Raw genomic sequence first — 24,200 nt, forward strand, 5'->3', positions numbered from 1 at the left:
TTGTTCCTACACAGACAGTAATGAGACAGAAACCACGTAGATCTGGAATTGACTTAGAAATAATAGATTAGAATTAGAACAAAAAATATTTCAAGAGACAGTCTAGGTGAAAGTATTTCTATTGGCACATTATTTTGACAGTTAGAGCCCCAATTGACCGCCTATCGTTGATGGTATTTCGTATTCAGTTTATCTGGATCTGTAGAGTCGCTTAAAAGCACGTGACTAAGCGACCCACCTTAAGCCTGCCCACATTCTTTCCACTCTTACTTAGGCAGACAATGATGCAGCAGGCTCAAAGCATAGAGTGAAGACTAATTGAACGCTAAACACTTTTATTGGAGCCATTGAAAACAAAAGCAAAAACAAAATTTCACAATGAATAGGCCCCTATACACGGAGCATTTACCTCCGAATACTGAAACAATGACTATAAACAGAGGACACACTGTACACACGTTGTTTTAAAAAACTACAGCAAATCTACATGTGTCTTCGCTACATTATGACTTAGTAGTCTCTTCCAGATCTGATCCGTCTGGCATGTGAAGTCAAGTTGACCCATTTTAGCGGCTAATAATGAAGTGTATACCAAAAGTTTTATTTTTTAGAGTCGAGAACATAAGATCCCAATATTTCTTTTTTTAAATGGTGTATGCATGGCAGGAGTTACGGTCGCCGTGCAGCCGCTCACGGTTTAAATGGTGTATGCATGGCAGGAGTTACGGTCGCCGTGCAGCCGCTCACGGTTTAAATGGTGTATGCATGGCAGGAGTTACGATCGCCGTGCAGCCGCTCACGGTTTAAATAGAGCCTCCACATTAAAAAAAAAGATTTAATTTTGAACTAAAAATGTGTATATTTAATCTATTATACTCAAATAAGAGAAATGAAATGCACAAACACTCGATTTCTTGCTTCACAGATGTACCTATGCATCCCTTGTGAATGAAAAGATTATCAGGCGAGATGAAAGTCTGTCAAACACATTTATACGGAATCGACAATTAGTAGGCCTACATTGAGGAATCCAACAACATAAATATGTGTTGTTTTAAAGGGAAGGTAACTTTCAACAATTCCTGTTGCTAGGCCGATAGATCTAAGTGAAGTTGTCCCCCCCCCTTTTTTTTTTTACATAATCGGGCTGTATAGACCAACGTTGATTTGATAAGACTTCTATTCAGTGATGGTTGAGAATACAATGTATGATGATTGATGAACACAAATCTTTAGTGAAAGTAATAAAGGCATTGGTATTCACTAACAGCTACCTCGCCCTTTACCATGTAAAAAAATGTTTTACATGTTTCGGATGTTCCTTCAGAGTTGAAGATAATCTAGTCCAAACCTCCTGCAGGACGACGGGGGATGGCGGGGTATGAACCCAAGACTGAATGACCAGCAGCCACTGTTATGAAACAGTGCGTTTCCCCTTTCTTTCATCTTTGAAAATCTCTCCTAGACATCCCCCCCCACCCCAGATCATTCTTGTATAAGTCAAAGACATGTATAAATCTATGATAGTCCATCTCCGAATGTCCTAGATGTAGGAAGGAAGGGTGACAACATCCTGTCTGTAGATTGTCTTACCGAAAAAAAAAGATGTATTCTTTGATAACCACTAATTAAAATTTTGAATGTATTCATGTAAAAGAAAACTCGTTCGTTCAGTTCTAAATAATCGTAATAAAGAGCCTATGTATGTCTTATTGCTACATCAGCCCGATGATGTATACGAGATCTCATCGTGGATGTTTTGTATGCAGTAGGTACATGCACACAGTGGTTGGTTGGTGTGGAGACTTTTAAGCCAAGTCCGCTTCCCTTCTGGCACCATTACCAGATGAGCCATTCTCCTGTGTTAATTCTGAAGCGTCAGTCTCTATGTGGAAACAGACACTTTTATTCAAGAGTTGGAGCAAGTTTGAAAGAAGAAAATAGCTTCTGAGGCGGTTGAGAAAACCAGAGACCACATTCTGAGCACTCCCAGGAGGACAGGACTATAGTCTGGGTCCCCCAAAAGAAGGTGGGCTCATTTAAAATGCTGTTGCTTTACGTATCTGAAGGTTTTTGACATGTGGAGGTAAGGCAATGGGTCCCAAAATTGCTGGAGGCGGGCCTTGTACTCCAGCGTGATAATAGCCCAATTCAGAGTTGTTCTAGTGCCTCTTTTGGATGCTTTGGAGAGCAATTCGATTCACAATGCTGCCACTGCGAAGAGGACGAGGAAATAGGAGATCATACAAGCAGAATGTCACGCCTAACACTCACATTTTGAGAGAGAGACGAGAGAGAGAGTTGGTTTATGGTCAGGATCAGGCTATTCCTTGTTCGTGGACAAAGAGATCCTAAAAGTACAGCCCGTTTCTTTTTCCATTCCACAAGGGATTGAGTCTCCACATGGTCGTCACGAAAGATGTTTCAGACAAGATGGAGCCTCACGTTGTACACTGCTATTTATGAACTGTCCATCAATGTGTGCATGCTTAAATAAATTTGAACAAGGTCTTTATATTCTTACAACAACACATACTTGACGGAACACGTCACAGTAATGTAGGCCACCAGTCGGGATCATAGAACTGACCAACGTAGGAAAATTAGTGGACAACGTTGCATCCAGTTATTTGGATACGTTTGTAAGAATTATCCATAGATGAAAGGCGTACACGTAGACATATACAACTCAATCTTTCACTATACAGTATTAACAATATTTAAATTAACAATATTTAAGCATGAACCCAATACATCATTGCATACACCCAGGTTATTAACACAATGCTGAAGCTGAATCGAACACACTAAACCATTATATGCACATTTATACACATATTGCTTTTAATTAACCTAATTACAGACAGGTGATGTATCTCACGCCACAAGTGAAACCTGTTGACTGCTAAGGCTTCACACTGTCTAACGGTGTACACGAACTCAGGACTTGGAATAATAGATGGCTTTGAATTCTGTAATACAGAAATAGTGTACATATAATTCTTTGATAGGACCAATGTCTTAAGACTATTTGAAATCCATTAGACTTGATTGTGATGTATATTAATGTTGTCCTATCAGATATTTCGGTACAAGGCCACGTAGGAGATAACTCAACAAAAGGCAACAACACAAAGCACAAACAAAATATAAAAAAAAAATACATAAAAAAAAGGCTTATCTAAGAGAAGAACTTCATATTTACAACTATGCATCTCATTAATGTAATGTATTTCCTTTTTTCAATATCAAACAAAGTAATTAATTACCTATAATTTATTGACTAATTGGCAAATGTCTAAATTAATTCATGCTTTTTAAATTACACTAAATAATTGTGGAAAGTTTCAAAGTGATCCAAGAATGAGTTTGGGAGAAATAATATGCACAATTATCTAAGTGGACAAACCCCCTATTTTAATAATGAAGGATTTATTTCCCTTGTTAGTATCATACAAAATACTTAATTACCAGAAATTAATTGACTAATTTGGTTATTTTTTAAAACTGATTCATGTTTTGTTAGGTACAAACAATTATTGTGGAAAATTCCACTTCATCCGATAATGGGAAGTGGGAGAACTAACATGTTCACTATTTTTACCAGACAGATAAAGTGAGTTGGTATAAGCTTTGTAAAAAGACGTCAACAGAACGACATTTCAACGCTTGAGAGATAGAAAGAATCGCATTGTTGAAGACGTATTAGAATTTCCTCTATAAGAACATTTTTACTTGATCGGTACTCAAATAGGAATCAATAACTCTATAAGAACATTTTTACTTGATCAGTACTCAAATAGGAATCAATAACTAGAATGCATTTTAAAACAATGAAATAACGTGTTGTCCCTTGCAAAACAAATTTACCGCCTTCGCGCATCCATTGGGCTTTGGGTAACGCTGCTGTAGGGCTTTAAACTTGGTTGGAGAAGTGATATCAGTGTGTGTGTGTGTGATAAGAGAAAGGGATGTAAGCCTACCTGAATAATCGACTTTCCCGTCTTGGTTCACGTCTGCTTCTCTCACCATTTCCGTTGCCTCGGCCTGAAAGTAAATAAGTCAATGCCTTTTAAAACATCGCTTCTCTACAATATAAAGTACTCGATGGAGACTTTAACATTAAGATCTAGTGAATTGGTGGCAGAAGTTATTGTGAAGTCAAAGTCGGAATAATTACAGTAATACAACATTGTATAACATAGCCACAATACCACTTCAGTTTTGTCATTATAATGTCCGATAAAATATACACAACGGGTACATCAAACTGTTAAGTGACATGTCACTGTTCTAAAAAAAAAAGGGGAGTTTAAATAGTCACATATTAAAGTACAAAACAAATTCTGCTTCTAGTTTTATAATACTATCACTATGAATGAGGCTGTTGGTATTCTTTCAAACTTGTGCAATGAAAATAAATACAAACCAGCAGGTACTAATAAAAGAATCAATACATTAATGAAATTTTTTTGGGGAAGGGGGGCAAAGTAAATGTTGAAATTGATTTCAGTCCATCATGGATGTTAATCCACGATAAAGCTCGACAAGGGAATTAACCCTAACAAACTACACACCTCCTATATCTCCTTCACCTTTCTTATTCCTTGAGTGTGTTGAACCGTTCTAGCAGCAGACCTGTCCAACGTCTTTCAGACTCTTTCTCCATTCATGTCTTTTGCCTTGAATAGAATCTCTTGCAATGACAGGCTTTTCCATTCTTTGATGTTGTCTTCCAATCGCTTTCTCTCTCTGCCTCTTCCTTTTCCTGGTACTGTTACCCGAAGGAATGTCTTGGCGAAACCTGCTGACCTTGTGTTGTGGCTATAAAATTTCGGTTTGCTTTTTCTGACAGTAGACAGCAGGTCATCGACGGGCTCAATGGACTTTGTGATCCTGTTTTAAATTGCGATCTCCGTAGAAGTCTTCTATAGCATCTTTGTTTCATAGCTAAGATCCTCCTATACAGTTCTGCAGTCAGCGTCAAATATTCCACGTTAAAGGGCTGGTAAATGTCTTCGCCTTCTTTTTGAAAATAATCTACCTTACACCTCCTGCTGCTCAATATAACACAATAAAACAAATGTGTTTTAGCATTGTGTGTGTATGAGAGAGAGTGTGTGTGTTTTCCCACCAAGCAGCTTGTTATAAAACAAAACTCAAGATAAAGAAGGGAGTTTGTTTACTCTTATTTGCTCCCTGTAGCTCTGTGTTGTTTGTAAGCATTGCAGGCCAAAAGGAAGGTTTTTATAGTTTTGAGCGCAACGAATATCAAGGCGAAATGAGATTTCAAGTAACTAGTAGAAATTGGTTAATCTCAAGAAGTAAGGGTTACTTTGGGTTAATTGAACTGAACAGGAAACCTTCATGCGTGAAGACCACACAACTATGCATTGCATATAGGGTGGGGATGGGGTGGTGGGGTTAGGGTTTGAATCCCGGTAAGGCCTGGGATCTAAACTTCGGGATTTTTAACACGCCCCTGGCTGAGTACTTGACATATGTTGGGGAGTGTAACAACATGCAGATGGTACGATGTGTTGTTATGCCGGGGATTTTACTTGAATTCAATAGTTGCAAAAAATGACGATCTAGAATCACAATTGACAATTCTTTGATAAAACAAAACTCTGGAACTTTATTTAAATATAACGTAAGTACAGCTTATGTACAAAATTACAAATCAATGAGCATGAAACATATTACAAAGGCTTTTCAAACAGAGCTCTTAGAAACGTGACCATCTACAAGGACATTATTTTATCGACTCCTCACTTTCTTACTCCCCGCCAATTCTCTGGCGCTAACTCTTTTCAAAAAATGTCTTTGTTTAATTTTAAATCAACCAATAGATTTCAAACTTCATAATCACGTCCCTTGGGTAAATCCTGACGTGTCTAAATTTGAGGGTTAAATCCCGAGGCTCATGTCGAGGGCTTATATTTTCTTTTAAAAGTGAAATGTACAAACAATTCTATAATGTAATCTGTGACAGGGAGGTAAAGGTGATTGGTTGTGCAGGTCTCATATCATCCTCGTAAACCGTCGGCTATAGGTAGAGACGAGCTTTACCCTTTTCTGTACACTATAAAATATATTGAAAAAAAAAGTCCTATCTTCCTCCATAGAATCAGTCCAATTAAAACGGGATTGCCTTCCATTACAGTACCGGTGAAAACAATGTTCGCAGTCCCAGCGTGAGATCCTGTTTATCATCTACTTCAGTACGGCCAACATGAACAGTTCACGATGTTCAACAGACAGACAAACGAACAGAATTAATTCTCAGCTGCAGTACACCCAGTACGGCAATGAAATAACACTTGACTTTGTGCACACAATATAAACGACTTTTAAAACCTGAATGGCCTGTGTGTATGTCAAAACAATGTACAAGCTCAAGTTTAACAAGTAACATAAAGTTGTTTTACAGACGATTCCTCCTTTATACAGCTGACCAACTTTTGTAAGAGCGATCATTTTGCATTTAATATCTCAACAGTTTTTACCCCGTTCTAATTCCCCTCCAAAAAAAAAATCCTGTTTAACCGAATGTATAAATCTACTAAGTAAAACCTAGTTTATAAACTTCTAATGCTATAGACCCAGACTTAGAAGAAGGTTTGCTAAGTCATACTAAATGAACATCTTTGTATGTATTGAACTCTTTCATCATGCGGGAATACCCGCTAACCTCCAAGATATAACATGTCTCCAGACCAAATTCAATTATTAGATTATTATATTTCAAAATCATAACGTGGCCAATTAGCTAATAGTTTTTTTTTCCAAAGATAAAACATAAACAGTCAAATTCTAAGAAAATAGTTAGAGCCTTTTCGAGATCAGTGTCCAGGTTTTTGTCGATGAAGTTTCAAGCTGAATAGAAAAATTTTACAAACTTTCAGAAGACTAAAAATAGTTTCTGGACCTAGAGATCTATTATGAACATGAGGATTGAAATCAGATTATCAGCAGGTGCTTGAAGTTTTAAAACTCTAAACGAGACTGAATGAAGGTTTTTTTTTTCCCCTGTAGAGGCCACTCAGTAAAAGATGTAGAATGTGAAGCTAGCTCACAACATAAGTATATGTTATCGTACTATCTTTGTTTTCCAGTTATGGAGAGTACTACTTACCAAAGTTATATTCTCGCCTAATTTTTTCATGACGTTGAAGAGCTCCTGTGGGGAGATATAGCCATCGTGATTATCATCGAACGCTTTGAAGACTTCTCTCAGTTCTGCTTCTGGGTCCATTGTGACCTTGCGAGCGAAAATGTCGACAAACTCTTCAAAGTCAATGGTGCCACTTCCTAAGAAAATGAAGAACCATTTTTACCATGTTTCATTTATTGCTAATGTTTAGTATGTGCTCTGCGTCAATGTGTAAGTAAGTAAGATCCCCTTTCAGACCATAGGGCAGATGATGTTAAGGTCATCTGTTTCTTTGGCCAACGGTTAACTAGCAGGGTGTCAGGTGGCAAGCACAACGACCAACCGCCTTTACTTTCCCCAACTAAAGTCAAGTACCCATTAGAGTTGGCTGGACTTAGAGGCATCCTAAAACCGAAATTCAAAATCCCAGTCTTCACCGAGATTAGAACTCAGGAGCCCAGGTGCTTAACCCTCCTGTCAGTTTTTCTTTACCCAATTGTTTTCTGTGTATGCCCTAAATCAGTGATGGGCAAACGTGCCAACTTCGACCCGCAGAAAGCTTATATCCTGCCTGCCACACGTTTTGTAAAAATAATTTATTATAGTTTTACACACGATGTAAAAAAATAAATAAATAAAAAGTTTTTACAATCAATGTAATAACATTGCAAATTTAAATTTGTGTTTATGGTGCACTACTGGTTGCTTCAGACGACTTGAAACATGCGCAGTCAACGAATTTCGGTGTAAGGTAATAGTTATTCAAACAAGCGACTAGTGAGTTGGTGCTTCATGTTTCAATATCTCACTTCGTGTGCATGGTCGTAAAACATTTCAACTCCAAAATGACGTTTAATGAACATCGAATTGGTTCAGAATGTCTGGTTTTTTGTAGTTCCATAGACATGACGTACTTTTCATACATTTTAAAGACAAACCACTGAGTCTTATTGGTGATAAAACCGTGGCCGTTGACATTGTTATAATAATCTTCGGGACTTTAATTCACAGTAACAGAGTGTATGTATCCATGACTGATGAGAAAAGAAAACAAGAAGTGGACAGTTGCTAGACAAGACAAGGCAAGGAGCTTGAAAGAATGTCCATCTAAATATCATCTCTAACAATGATTTCTCATTTTTCCAAAAGTTTCACATGCTGGCCTTGTTGAAATCTAACTTTCCAAATTTGATGCTCAAAGAATTAGTGCGATGTTTGAATCTTCGTATGTTTGTGAGCAGCTTTCTTTTTAACAATGAAACTTAGAAAAAAGTGGTGTCAGAATCAGATTGACAGATGAAAACGTCAGTTGACTCTTCAGAAAAGTACGACCCAATTGGAACAGAATTATGACGTCTAGGGCGATGTCTTCCCAGTAGTCAACATGAATGTTCACTGCTTTGAAGTCCCATTTGATACATCCACATATCGGAGGTGGGGACGACCGTTTTTTTTTTTTTTTTTAAAGCCAGTCGCGAAAGCCCAAAAATGATGACTTTCAGGATACGGTTTTTATTCATCCGGCGGACCTGACCAAACCAGCGCAGGCATCGTTATCTGGGGATTGTGAAGATGCAGGTATCCCAGTGTTACACACTCTCTCTTGCCATGTGATATTCAGCATCCTTCGGAGTTTAATTTTCTCTCTTCCTTTGCGTAAGTAGTCCGCGACACAACGACTCACTGTGTACAGTCGCATGCCCAGAGCACATGCCTTTTAGACTTCCATTTTAGTCTTTGTAGTGAAAGTTTGGTTTCATAAATGGTGGTTAAGACTGTTAATAAACAAATCCATTACAAAATATTCTTCCTAATTGATTAATATACATACAGTCTTTGATAAATTAATCACATTAACATACAGTCTTGAATATAACAATAAGACCGACTAGAGGTCCTGAGTCAACTTACTGTCAGTGTCCACAGCTTTGATAAAGTTTTTCAGCTCATGCACTGAAGGTCTCTGCCCTAGAGATACCATGACAGAACCCAGCTCATCAGACGTGATCATGCCGTCACCATTTTTGTCAAACATGTGGAAAGTATCACGGATTTCTGAAACATAACCAGACCAGTCAGTTTTAGCATGACACTAAATTACGACAATTACCATTACTCATGATTTCTAGAATGCAATGAAACAGTCTGTTTCTAGATTCTCTAAACTACAATGAGACTAAGATCATTCAGTTATAGATTTTGTGAAATAATTTGATGAAGGTTTTAATACATATGCTAGTTACAACATATTTTGTAATACTATATCTAAAAAAAATATGCTGAAATATGATTTAATTGTATTTTTGTGAAAACTAGCAACACTGTAAGGTTTTCACGGCATTGAAGCTATTGTAGATATACTCACTGAAGAATGTAGAAGTTATTTCCACTTATAAATATTTAACAAAATAATTAATGACCTATATTAATTATTTAATTGGATACTTTTTAAATAGATTCATGTTTTGATAAGTTCAATAAACAATTATTTAAAGTTTCAACATGATCGGAGACTGAGTGTAGTAGAAATAATGTGTGCAATAATCTAAGGGTACAAAACCCAACCTATTCAGCCATATCTGTGAATACATAGAGATTAATATCCCTTCTTGGTATCAAACAAAATAATTAATTACCTGTAGTTAATTTACTAATTGGTAATTTTTAGCGGCCCCCGAAAGGGGAAAAGACGCTATTAGTTTTGTGCAAAATATCTGTCTGTCCGTCCCGTTTAGATCTCGTAAACTAGAAAAGATATTGAAAATTCGACATCACAATATTTTAGACCATTCAAAGTTCTGATGCAACGGCTACTTTTTTTTTCTGAAATTGAAAAATCTAATTTTTAAAATCAGTTATGCAAGCAGTTTTCTTAGGAGAAAAAGCTAATTAGTATGCATTATAAAATAGACCTAATTTAAAACGAATAGTAATCTTGTAAACTTAATTCTTGTAAACTTTTATTTGCGGATTCTTTTTTTTTTTTTTTTTTTTAGGATTTGAATAAGAAATTGAGCTTTTTCAAAACAATTAGATCAATTATAAGACATCAGTTAGGCCAGGGGCTGAGCGGTAAAGCGCTTGGCTTCCGAACAGGGGGTCCCGGGTCCACTTAGCTCTAATGGGTACCTGACATTAGTTGGGGAAAATTAACGGCGGTTGGTCGTTGTGCTGGCTACATGACACCCTCGTTAACCGTAGGCCACAAAAACAGATGAACTTTACATCATCTGCCCTATAGACCACAAGGTCGGAAAGGGGAACTAGTTAGACCAGGTTCATATCTAACTTTACATTCACTTTCACATATCCTTTGATCTGCGGGACCGTTGGGGCACTGCACAAGATCTGTTAACCTTCTTTCTCCCTTCTTATCTCTCATTTGTCTTTGATATAGGCCTAATTTCATTTAGATGTTCTTTCTGAAAATAGCATTTCGGGGGCCGATTTTAAGTTTGTGTTTCCACACAAACTGTCTTTTTAACCTTGTTTTTATTGATTCATGTTTTGTTTACGCCAATGAATAATTGTGTAAAGTTTCAACTTAATCCGAGAATGGGTGAAAATAACGTGTTAGGGTTACCAGACAGTTAGAGTGAGCTTCCTTTAAAAAAAAACAAAACAAATATTTTTATAAATGCTATTTTAGTGTTAGATAAGATAATTTTTTTTATTGATCCAATGAAATGAAATTCAGTTTGACTACAATTTGACCACCTCAGCGTAACTACTGTAACAATAACAATATAGATGCAAATACGAACCAACATTTACACACCAAACACATACACACTACCAGCGCTTTGTGAATTAGACTTCTATGTTGGCCTACTTATCGATGACGACAGATGACCTTGTAACACTGACCGAAAGTCTAGATCTATTACAAATTTAATTACATGACTGATCCAAAAAAGTATGTTTAATATAAGCATGGTTTAAACAAAAGTTTTTTTTTTTTTTTAATGTTTTTCTTCTTTTGAGAGACCCATCAGAGAAGAAGTGTTTTGTAGTCAGCTTGGATTTGTTGAAATATTTCATTTTGTTACTACTAGATCTCATTTAAAGTTGAATCTGTGTATATTTACAAATAACAGTTTCATTCAGTTATGTTGAAAAAGAAGTTCAAGTTTATTTCAAAGTTGTTTCATTTAAAATGTATACGGTCACATCGGTTTAAATGTGGTATATCTGGAGCTACAAACCAACGATCGAACAAATCTAAGGTTTACACTAGAAGGTGCCTTCGCTCCAGAATGGACATACGCTGGCAAGACTACATCGCAATTAACCATGTTTTGCTGGAGGCCGGTGTGGACAGTATAGAAGCACTATGGTAATTGCTATTCGACAGCTGCGCTAGGTCGGACACTTATCCCGCATGGTGGACGACCGCATGCCAAAGGCGATCTTAAAGGAGGACGGCGTAACAGATGTGTCCCACGTAAGCGCTATAATTATCAACTCAGGCGCCATTTCGCCCTCACAGGCATAGAGGAAAGTAGCTGGCAGCAGATATCCTCTGAAAAAGATCTATCCCAGAAACATATTTGATACTTAAGGAAAAGGCCTTGTTGAAGACAGGCGCAGAAGACGATAAGAAAGCTTAAACAGATCACCAGCGGACAACGGATTTGTCTGCATGAGGTTTTGAGAAAATATGCAGGTCGCAACTGGGTTTGCATTGTCATGTGAAACACTGCGCTCATCCTTAATCTTCGGAATCGAAGACATTACCATTATGCGTACTAGAAATAGGTGCGACGAATACTCTAGCTCTTCACAATCTTTCTCATGGTACAACGTCCACTTTATGTCTTCCGAAGAGTATATTTTGTTCGTGAATGCACATGTGTTTGCATACATTTTAAAAAATTGAAAGATGTTGATAAGATAGAATGTTAGTGTAGCATTGCTGCCAGTTTGGTATCACTGGCATCTTCATCTAATTTAAACTATGTACATCAGCTTCACCTAGTTTTTAAACAATTTATCATTTTGTTTTTTTTTACATTAAATAGGTTCATTTTTGCCTTACTAAGTGTGTTAATGATAATAATGATCTATCATTGGTCAAGTCATACCTCGGAGCTATCGTCTCAGATGAGAGAACTCTTAACTTAAACTACTGAATTGCACAGTCCACAGCAGCACTTGCAAAACTCAAAACAATATGGAAAGACAAAGGCGTAGCCCTCGGTACCTAAATCAGACTGATGCGCTTCCAGGTCATGGCCACATATGCTTGCGAGTCTTAGAGAAGAGGATCCTAGGTATCATAATGAGATGTGCTACAGAGATGGATCTTGGGTAGCACATTTAAAGATAGCATCAGAAACGAACAGATTAGAGACAGGATTACAATAGCGATTAGACCCCACAATGACCTGCTAACTATTGCAAAAAGAAACAAAACGCAAACTAAAATCTATGGCCATATTACAAAGTCTTACAGGCCCACAAAGACCTTCCTTCAGGGAACAGTACCAGAAAAAGAAGAAGAGGCAGACAGAGAAAGATATGGGAAGACAACATAAAAGAACGGACTGGCCTGCCATTGAAAGAGGTTTTATTCAAGGTACAAGACAGCCTGACAGGAATGGAGAAAGACGGTCGACAAATCTTGAGTGGTGCCCAAAAGGTCCAACAGACTAAGGGATAGGTGAAGGTGAGGATAGTTGCTGGGAGTTTGTGTGAGGTCATGTGTGAATATGACTGACCTAAAGGGGCCGCCTACAAGTTTGTGTGACACATTCTTTCCATTATCTTTAAAAACAACACAACAACGGACTTGTTTATTGCTCTGTTTTGAACGTCACGTAAGAAACTAACGAGCGTAAAGAAAATGTATAAATAGAAAGTTCATGAATTTCAAATTATTTGAGGAGGGACAAGCAGGTGTACTGGAGTGACTATATTTAGATTAAGAACGGTAATTTCGTGGCTCCAGATATCCGGTCAAATATTTTTTTTCTTTCTTGAAATAAGTTTTGACAAATATTTAAATTAAAACAATTCTTACGATTTTATTATAAAAACAAACAAAGTCAACGTTGATAGAATAATGTGACACATTTGTTAGTGCAAAAAGGGAAAAAAAAAGCACAAAAATGTTGTCACCTCTCTTCCGTATCCCATAAATGCTAGAAAAAGTATAACTAGACATATATAAAAGTCTGCACAATGGAATTTCTAGCATGAATTACATACATATGTCTCCTTATGTCTCGAAAGGCAATGGATTCTCCCAAATGAGTCACTGGTTTTGGCTTAATCTTGAGACGGGGCAGAATCTGGTGTGGCTAATCAAGCCAATTCTAGAACGGCAGACTTTGCCACAATTCGTACATATGTATGCCTCTGATTTAGGGCTAGCGGACAGGGCAGCTTTCTTTTTTCCCCTCTTGATTAAGGCCGCTTCAATTCTTTTGTTCTCAGCAAGGGTTGTCCCAGCACGCACAGTCTGTCTCCATGCACTCCTGTCCTTGGCTATGTTTTCCCACATACTTTCACTGATGCCTGTGGCTCTCATGTCTCGCTTGCAGACATCTCTATATGTTAGTCTGGGTCTGACTCCTTACACAAGCTCAGCATATAAGATATCTTTTGAGATTCTACCATCTGGCATGCGGGTGACATGTCCGAGCCAGCGTAATCTTCTTTGTGTCAGGAGAGCATACATGCTGTTCATATTGGCCAATCTCAAAACTTCCTGATTGGAGACATGGTCCCTCAAAGAGATGCCCATTATGCGCAAGTGGAAACTATGCAATCTGTGCTCTTGGTACATGTATGTTGACCAGCTTTCACTGCCATAAAGGAGAGTGCTCACAACACAGACGTTGTAGACTAAGGATTTTGGTTGCTGTGGTCAATTTACCATTTTCCCAGACGCGCTTGGAGAGTTCTGCCAATGCTGTGGTAGCTTTTCCTATCCTTTTTGTCAGCTCGATGTCTAAGTCTAGGTTACTGACAATTGTTGAACCCAAGTAGGTAAATTCCTGGTCTTGGAGAGACTTATAGTAAGGCTAAACTCTTGACAAGCAGCTGCTAAGGCGTTCACTAGCTTCTGTAGACCTCCTTGTGAGTGAGATACGAGTGCCGCGTCATCGGCAAACAGCAGCTCCACTTATCAAGATACGACGCCTTTTCGTTTTGGCTTGAAGACGTGCCAGGTTAAAGAGCCTTCCATCGGATCTGCTATGGATATATATTCCGTCTTCCAGGGATTTAAAAGCACTGGTTAGTACGACTGAGAAGAAGATGCCAAATAGTGTAGGGGCCAGTACACATCCTTGTTTTACACCGCTCTTAATGGAGAATGGCCTGGAGGAAGAACTTTCAAACTGAACGGTGCCCTGCATATTTTCGTGAAAAGCTGACACTAGTTTTCTTAACTTATTTGGGCAGCCGATTCTCTCTAGTACAGCAAACAAACCGCTTCTGCTAACAAGGTCAAAGGCCTTGGTCAAATCAATAAATGCTATGAAGAGGGGCTGCTTTTGTTCTCTGCTCTTCTCCTGTAGCTGCCGCAGAGAGAAAATCATATCTGTTGCAGATATACCTGTCCTAAAGCCACACTGCGACTCTGGATAAACACGATCTGCCAGGATCTGTAATCGCTTTAGTAATACTCTAGCAAAAGCCTTTCCGACTATGCTAAGCAGTGAGATGTCTCTGTAATTGTTACAATCAGAGCGGTCGCCTTTATTTTTATAAATTGTAGCATGAATTACCATTATCATAAAGATCACAGTAGTATTCCCTAATTTAAATAGAGACATAATTGTGGATCTAGGCAAACTAAGTAAAGGTAATCAGTTTCTGTGGTATACGAGAATATCCCATTGCCAGTCCAACGACCACTGCCTATCCAGTGTTAGAATATTTATCAAAGCTAGCAGAGGCCTCCTAAAATCTCCACTACATTACATCATGAGGAAGTCCATCGAGCACTACAATTTTAATATATAGCGACCTGTTTATTAAAAAATCAATCAGAAAACAAACAAAATGTCTTTTAATAAAATTGTTGTCTAGGTTTTAACAGACAGAAAATCTTCTCAATTTCAAATTGTTCCTTTATTTGAATTACTTTATCCCTTCGCGTGTCGCGACACGATTTGTATCTAGGTTTAAGTGCAGTTTAATCACATCACTCCTTGTTTAATTTGCCTTTTGTTTTCTTTTTTACAAAACTTACATCAATACATTAACTCTTTCTGTCTGGCACCAATTTTGAACACGTTATTTCTCACACATCCATTATCGTATCAAGTTGAGACTTAACGCAATTATTTAAAAAAAATTCAACCAATCGGTCAATCAATTAATTTGTTTGATTTCGAAAAAGGAAAATATTTTCTACAATATTGAGAGATATAACTATAAATGCGGACCTCTTTCCTATAGATAAGCCTTTTTTTTAAAAAGTATTTTTATATTTTCACCTTGACCTGAGTTTCTGATGTTATTTGTCAATGCTGTATGATTGACTGACATTCTTACCAGATCTAGGCGCTAAAAGCTGTTTCTATTTAGTTGCGCGATGATGTTTGTAATGGATCGGGCATTCTTCTGTTGGCGTCCCATCTCGTTGTCTTTAGCCTCCTGTTCTACTGATCTTCAGTTTCATTAGAGCGTTAGTCGCCTGCTATGTTTTGTTGAGGTCCCAGCAGAGGCGTAGTAAACGAAACGTGCACCTGTGGTAAGAAACTTGGCACCCGCTCCAATTGTCCCCTCATTGCCCTTCCCTCACTATGCCTCTGGGTCCCAGGTCTAATAATGCTTCTTTCTATTAACAATGAAAGTAGGAGCCTCTGTGGCATTTTACCATTTTTTCCCTTTGAAACTTCTTGTGTGACAAAAGAGGCCAATCCTTGATACATAGCTGCGGTCACAGTTTGGGCATCTGTAATCACCAGAGGCTGTTGCACTTTCGCCCTTCCTCTGCAAGGAGTATACAAGCCCGATATTTGGTCAAGTGCTAATTTGTTTAACAAAGAAGGTGGTGACTTACAGTTTTGTCTTTAGTTATTTGTACACTTTTCATTCTTAATTTGGAGACTTTTGTCTATAGTGGATACCTATAAATAGCTAGCTTTTAGGTGTATGTTTAACACATAAGCGTTGATCATTTAAGTTTTTTAAAGGCCACCGTCTGTCCGCCACGCTTATATCGCAAAAACTAGAAAAGATATTGAAAATCAGTTATCAAGATTTTTTTTTATTTTTTAAAGATATTTTTAAGTTCTGTTGCAACGGCTATTTTCTTTTTCTGAAAGCGAAATGTTTAATTTTTTAAATAAACTACGCAAGCAAATGTTTTTTTCCCCATAAAATTCTTTTTTTTTTTTTTTTTTTTTTTACAAATATTCACTATTAGTGGTAAAATAAAACACCGAATTTGCAAAAGGTTTGCTTTTTTTTTTTTTTTTCAAAATAATATTATAAAAATATTTGTATTACAAAATTTTAGTGCATTTTGTTATACAAGCTACTTACGTTTCAAATAAAATGTTCACTTTTGTTTTGAAAGAGGAGGAATGCATTTAGTATGTAGGTCCTATATAAGTCGAATTAAACTGAAAACCACCAAAAAATAAAAGCAGTATTTATATATATATATACTAGCAGTTCAATCGTAGGATCGTGGGATGAAGTTGAAACTTTGCATAATTATTCATTGGCGAAGACAATACACGAAACAATAAAAAAAGAAGACAAAATAGTCAATTAATTACTGTTAATTAGTTTTTTTGTTTCATACAAGCAAGGAAAATTAATCCTTCATGATTTAGAGCTATGGCGAAATCAGTAGGATTTTGTCCTTTTAGATAATTGTACATGTTATTTCTCTCACGTTCATTCTCGGATCAAGTGGAAACTTTTTAAACATTTACCTTAAAAAAAACATAAATAAAAAAATTAACCGGTAGTCAATTAATTATTGGTCATTAAATACTTGGATTGGTGTCGAAAAAGGAAAATTAATTCAAAATTATTGAGAGCTACAGTTAGATTGTGGAGTTTTTCTCCTTAGATAAATTTTGCTTTTTAAAAAAAAGTTACGGCTATATTTTTTTGGTTTGCTAAAAATTTTTTCTTTTCCTTTTATTTTTACTGTTCACTTTGACCAGTATCAAAACATACGCCTGTAAGCTAGTTCAAACTACTTGGCAACTCAATCTTGAACTTAACAAACTTAGTGAAACAAGAACCGACAGGTAAATACGACAGCACTTTGCGTACAGGAAGTAACGTTTGTAATCTCTTACTTTCTGGGTTTTGTGTTTTCCTCTTGTTACGAAAACAAATCACAAAATGGCTGAAAGAGAGAGTCCGTCAGCTATTTCCAGAATGTTTGAAAGAATGTTCTTGTGCCTTTACAGTGTCGTAACGTGAACTTATTGTTGACCAGATTTCTGTGAAGTATTCCTATAGACCAGTGGTTCCCAAACTTTTTTGTCTCGTAGACCCCTTGCCATGTTTTTAAGTTTTCGGTAGACCCCCCAGCATTTTTTTGAAAATTCATTAACTTCAGATGTGCTTTTCTCACTGATTATTATGCGATATATATTTATTGATGGCATTCAAAGCAAAATAAAGCAAAATAAAATTTAATATGCATTACAAGAAGTAACTAAACAACAACAACAACAACAAAATAAACGCCTATTGGTGGGCAGCTTTGATAATACAATGTCAATCTTGGGCTTCAATTTAGTTCGGGTTAACATTCTATCTTCTCGATTAGATGATGTCTGACTGATTTAAATTTGGAAATTAAGAAAATTTATCATTGTCATTGTATGCTTTAGTAATTTAATCCTCACATGAAACACTTTGAGATTATGCCTTCGTGTTGATCAAATTTAGGTTATCACATTGTAGCTGCAAGTTAACCTTATTCAATTTATGAAACAAGTTTGTGAAATAAACTATGTCCGATTCCCGTTTAATTTCTATGTTTTAAAATAGGATCTTAGCAACCAAGAACTCAGAAAAAATAGTGTCAAAGATAAGCCTTTCGAAAACTATCATACTTCAGTGTGAAGGAGCAATTGATCAAAATTTCAGGCAAAAAGCAATTCTTTATGAATTTCTTGATTCATAACAAAAATATAATAATACCACTACAATATCAGGCAAGGTTAACTAGTCCAGCGTTTTAAAAAAGTAAATCGTAATAACACGATAACCATTCATTGTCCAAAACTCATTTCACCATTACACCTTTGAACTGTATTGTTGCTTAGAGGAATTTTTAATGATATCAGATATAGGATTGTGTAAAACAGATTGTAAAATCTCTTCAATGGTTGGCAAAGTCAATATTTTGCTTATAGTGTGCACTTTTTTTAGAGTTTGATATAAGCCTAAGTAAATTTATTGTAAGACGCTCACAAACCTATTCTTCTCTATGATGTTTAATCAACATTTTTCTACTGTGGCTTAATTCTGAATTTAAAAGTGTTCAAAAGTATTTCAAATCTTAATCTATTTTATTTCATGTTGACTTTTCTCGATGTTCCAGCTTCGATGGTTTCATAGCGACATAGCTTCAAACTTTGTTACATAAAAATAAAGAACAAATGCAATAGTTGTTCAACAAAGAAAGAATGAAGCCAAATTTTTAATAACCAACAAATTACGGTCAACATTTTATTTTATAGACTCGGCCATGTAAATTATTACTTTCATGTAGACACAATTAAAGTATTTAAAATAATATGTTAAAATCTTTAAATAAAAAAAATCATTCCACTAACAGGGTTGAAATTCAAAAGATTAACTAAGGTACAAATCATATGTGAACGAGTCAATTTCATGAATGGTCATGCTTTCATGAGATCCGCCTTCGTAGACCCCCATTAACAGGCCATAGACCCCCAATTTATTTTTTCACTTCCATAGACCCCTTGGAAGTCCTCGTAGACCCCTGGGGGTCTATATAGACCACTTTGGGAATCACTGCTATAGACTATAGACTGTTCACCTTCCTAGTCACGTACAAGCCACGTTGTCTTCCTATCAGCCAAAACTTCTTTTCAATGACTAGATCTAGTTGTAGTTTCAGCTTAATGGAGCTTGCTTAGCGAGGATTAGACATTGGAAAAGAAATCTCTTCCATTTTTTTTAAATCACATAATTTGAATAGATCGAATCTCTCTCCAAAATGTTCTTTTGAACAGAGTTTATTATTTATATAAAAAAAAGCCTGCATGGAATTTACGAAGCGATATTTTCCATCGTTCTCTAAGCTACGAACCATATTTGCAAAATTCACTGAGTCTTAGTCTGGATAATATATAGAACAATAAAAACAACACAGAAATTTTACAAAGAGAATTATATGAATTTGAGAAATGGGAATCAAATTTGAGCATGTCTTTCCACCCAGAAAAATGTCAGTTATTAAGAGAAGCAAAAAAAACTAAAACAAATTAATTCCACTTATCTTATTCATGGTAAACCAGTAACACAGACAAAAAACGCAAAATACATAGGTGCTATAATAAATGAAAAACTGTCATGGAATCCCCATATTGACGAAACTATCAAAAAATCAAACAAAGCATTAGGATTTATTAAAAGAAATTTCTATAAATCAAAAGAGAACATAAAACTAAAATGTTATTTAACCTTGGTTAGGCCAATATATAATCGAATATGCATCCTCTATATGGGACCCCTCAACTCAAGAAAACATTAAGAAACTGGAGCAGACACAAAATAGAGCAGTGAGATTCATAACAAACGAATATTCACATTTGACTAGAGAACACCTTTAGTACAATTACTAAATTTAGAAAGCCTTCAGGATAGAAGACTTAAAAGTAAATTAGTAATTATACAATAAACAGTGAACCATAATATTCAAATACAAAAACAAAATTTAATAAAATACTCTGAAAGACACAAAGATAAAGGCACATTCCTCGTCCCATATGCTAGGACAAATTTGTACAAATGCTCTTTCTTCCCTAGCGCTATTAGAACTAGCCAGGAAAACCAGTGACTTGGCAGAATTTAATTTAGGTCATTGGTTAAAATGCATGACTAAATGCATGACGCGTAGGACGTAATCATCTTCTTTTTTGAAGTAACGTCTGTATCATATAAGATGATATAGTGCGATCAATAATAGATTAGTAGGATGTTGTTAGTAAAGATTTGAGACAGATGTGAGAGAGAAGAAGGAAAGTGATAGAGAGATTATCATGACATTAGTCTATCTCATTGAGAGATTATCATTGATTGTCTGTCTCCCACACTCAATCTCGGAGTAAGCGGAGATTTTGCACAATTATTTCTTTTACCTGACAACACAAGAATCAATAAAAAAAACTACAACAAAAAAACAATAACTATTGGTAATTAATTATTTTGTTTGGTATCTTGAACAATGGAAAGAAATTGTACTTGACAGATGTGGTGGTATGAGTTGAGTTAGTCCCCTTGAGCCCTTAGTGAGCTTTTTTTATTTATTTAAAACACGATGACCAAGATACCCCCTTCTTCCCTCCCCCTGCCCCAACCGGTCCAGACAAGTGATAGGATCAGAGCGCACTGAGAAATGGAAACAATTGTTACAAATATTTCTAATCGCACAGATTTTGTTTATGTCTAAGTCAATTATACATATAATTACATTAGTGATCCAAAATAATTGAAATAATTACACTTAATATAAGCTTTGTTTTTTAAAAAGTATTTCTGTTATTTATGTTTTTTTTTTAACATATAAATCTGTTAGAAGAAAGATAGAACACCCTCAATACGACTGAGAATTTTACAGCTACATTATAACGTTGTTATATGAGACGATAATGCTTACACTATACATAGTTATACGTCCGCTGGTTTGATATCAAGCCTATTTTAGTCTAATGCTGCTGGTTTGATATCAAGCCTATTTTAGTCTAATGCTGGTGGTTTGATATAAAGCCTATTTTATTCTAATGCTGGTGGTTTGATATAAAGCCAATTTTATTCTAATGCTGGTGGTTTGATATAAAGCCTATTTTATTCTAATGCTTGTTGTTTGATAAACTATCTCTTTATCTTTCTCGCACCTTTCTCTTATTATCCAATTGTTAATTTTTTTGTGTGAATTGGCTGCTTTAATAGACTGAAACCAATCATATATGGGCTGGGGTCCAGTCTAGACGTCCGGTAAAAGGAGGAAATGTCTACTGGCATCATGTCCTCCTTCCGGCAGGCATTAGCTTAAATTGTGAAAATGTAAGGCGTTTACTCTGTTAATTGCAATCACATATATTTTTTTTGACAACCTTCAGCATGAACAGGTGTTCATATATTCAATCCTGTGTGTCAGGATTTGGGTCTTTTTTTTTCTTTAGAAAGCTTATATGAAATCACTGTGTCTGTCTATCTGTCTGTCTGGTGAAAAGTTTGTGCACGTTATTTCTGCCACACACCTAGTCACGGATCAAATAGAAACTGTGCACAATTATTCATTGGCATGGACAAGACACGAATCAATTTTAAAAAATCAGTTAGTCAATTAATTACTGGTAATTAATTAATTGTTTGATACCAACAAGGGAAACTAATCCGTCAGTATTCACAGGTACGGCTAAATATATAGGGTTTCGTCCTCTTAGGTAATTGAACACGTTACTTCTCCCACACACATTCTCGGATAAAGTTGAAACTTTAAACAATTATTTATTGTACCTAACAAAACATGAATCAATTTAAAAAACAAATTGGTCAATCAATTATTGGTAATAAATATTTATTTTGTTTGATATCCAATAAGGGAAATAACGCCAATACTATTGATATATATATATATTTTTTAAAAATATTTTTCTTGTTTCTTCTTTATTACCCCCGACCTAATGAATTGACAGTGATCAACTCCCAGTGGACAAGAGAGAGAAAAAAAAACACTTTTCAATCACTGAATCGCGTTTTAGGTTAATGACGATAGGATGTAAATGTGAATTGTGATCTCTACGAAATGATTTGTAATCTTTGCTATGTTTTAGGAAGGATCAACTACTACTGGGGGGGGGGGGAGGGAAGTCGCTGAAATGTAGGCGATGATACTCAGTAAAAGTACTTTCGCGGCCTACTGAAATCGACTACATTTTTTACAGTTAACTTTGTTTTTAATTGCCCTCCTTTTTTCGTCCTCCTCTGGGAGTGAAGCTGTCTGGTAGCCCTGTGTCTCGTGACTTTTGGCTCTGGTTAACTTTGTGTAGGAATATTAATGAGGTCAGAGGTGTTGTGCTTCCTGCACTAACAGCCTACACACACATATGTCTTGGGAACTTCCCTCTTACAATGTAAGTGGTAGCCTACACACACACAGTTTTCTAATTCACGGGTGAGACTTCTCGCTGATGCAGCTTTCATCTACCTTTCTTTTCAACTCTCTGAAGTTTTTTTTTTTTTTGTTGTTGCCTATTCGCAAAATGTACAGTAGCGCTCCATATTTTACTCGGACATTCTCTCGACTTTGACTCGAAACGTTTGTTTTAATAGCAGTTATATATTATTTAGTTTATCCCTTTTACTGGTCTCTCCTTACTCCCTGTCACGTATCAAAGTCAAATATTAATTTAAAATAAACTCAAGTCAAGGGGCTAAGGCCAACATCGGCAAATCCAATGACGTAGCTATCACACGTGTAACATTTGATAGAAAATTATTTGATTGGTTGAAGAAAACAATTTCATTGGTTGAGCCAAAGGTCATAATTGAAAGTGAGAATAAAGGTGCGAGGAGGGAGTCAGTCGTGTAGAGATTCTTAGACAGTAAAGACGTACATTAGTTTTGAGTTAGAATTGATAGAGATCAGTCTTGTAGTTGTATTGAATCTAGTAGTAAATTTGAATATTTTTATTTGATACAGTTTACTATTGTAAATACTGTACATTGCAGTGATTCCTAGTTTTTGAATTAAAATTCTGTATTTGTTTTAAAAGGATCTTCACTTATTCAATCTCTAAGATAGCATTTAGATCTAGAGAAATACATCTACATAATCCTCGGCATCACGGTTACAAGATATCAGCACTCCTGATGATTCGGCAAAGATGAACTAACAAGAGAGAAACTTACAAATTGCAACAACAAGCTCTTTAACATCAAGGTCTCAAGATCTCTTTTGACCGTGCTACTCCCCCCCCCATTCTCTTCTCTGTTTCTCTTTCATACTGTTATCCCTCTCATTTCTTTCCATCTCATCACCTTCCTTATTCCCCAGCCCTGTTATACAAGGTGTGTGTGTGTGCGCACATCTATCTATCTGTTTATCTATCTAATGCATTTATAATAATTGCAACCTACTTTCTTTGATTACAAATACAAATTTTATCAAATAATCTTTTCTATGGAGAACCCTCTTTACGTTTCAATAGAAACCAAGTTTACCAAAGAAGAAGTTGTTAAGATGAAACCAAGAAAAAACGTCCATTAATCTCTATCATGTTGATGGTGTCGGGCGTATTGTCTGTACCAGACGGTGCGAAGGATGGAAGAGCAGCATCTAGATCTATGTAGGTATGTAACACAGCACTGCCATAGAGATTTAATTGCCAGACACACTCAGCTATAAATAGTTTACATTATGCTCATGACCTACTTGCGTGACACCGTGCTTGTTTATTTTCTCTTTCTTTGTGTGTTTTTGTTTGAGTTTTTATTTAAACTCTGTATTTCTAAAGCTAGCCTTTCCACAAGAAGTGCTTCCACTGCTTGGTATTTTCTACTAGATCTGGGTCTTGTGGGTAACAAAGCTGACTCCCTGGCCTTTAATAAACTTTTTTTTTTTACTTCTATTTAGCGCTTTAATACGTTTAGTTGCAAAAACCCAAACCTGTTTTTTTTAATCACCAAGTGTAGCTGTCTAACTATAACATTAAAAACATAGACCTACCCACATGTTTTGTTTTTTTTCCTACTGGTATACATTTTGTAAATACTATTGATGAGAGTGAAATTGTGGGAGGACATTAGAGCAGCCCTCCTCATAACGCGTCCAATTGTAAGGAGACCAAACACGTGA

At 36.1% G+C, this 24,200-nt stretch overlaps 1 protein-coding gene across 5 annotated transcripts in view; it reads right to left on the reverse strand.

Moving 5' to 3' along the window:
- Positions 1-2,815: 2,815 nt before the first annotated feature.
- Positions 2,816-24,200, reverse strand: part of LOC129927413 (neo-calmodulin-like) — a 32,144-nt gene continuing 10,759 nt past the window's right edge. For 4 of the 5 annotated variants that reach the window (XM_056036413.1, XM_056036410.1, XM_056036412.1 and 1 more), the window contains 4 exons: positions 9,068-9,211; positions 7,139-7,314; positions 3,984-4,047; positions 2,816-2,972 (listed from right to left, as the gene is read on the reverse strand). In XM_056036413.1, coding sequence (XP_055892388.1) covers positions 2,941-2,972; positions 3,984-4,047; positions 7,139-7,314; positions 9,068-9,191 — 396 coding nt within the window. In that variant the 5' untranslated portion in view covers positions 9,192-9,211 and the 3' untranslated portion in view covers positions 2,816-2,940. Of the gene's footprint in view, positions 2,973-3,983; positions 4,048-7,138; positions 7,315-9,067; positions 9,212-17,433; positions 17,558-24,200 lie in introns of those variants that run through there. The other variant, XM_056036414.1, reaches the window with a different exon arrangement.

This window comes from Biomphalaria glabrata, chromosome 7 (assembly GCF_947242115.1).
Source record: "Biomphalaria glabrata chromosome 7, xgBioGlab47.1, whole genome shotgun sequence".
NCBI classification, from domain to species: Eukaryota; Metazoa; Mollusca; class Gastropoda; family Planorbidae; genus Biomphalaria; species Biomphalaria glabrata.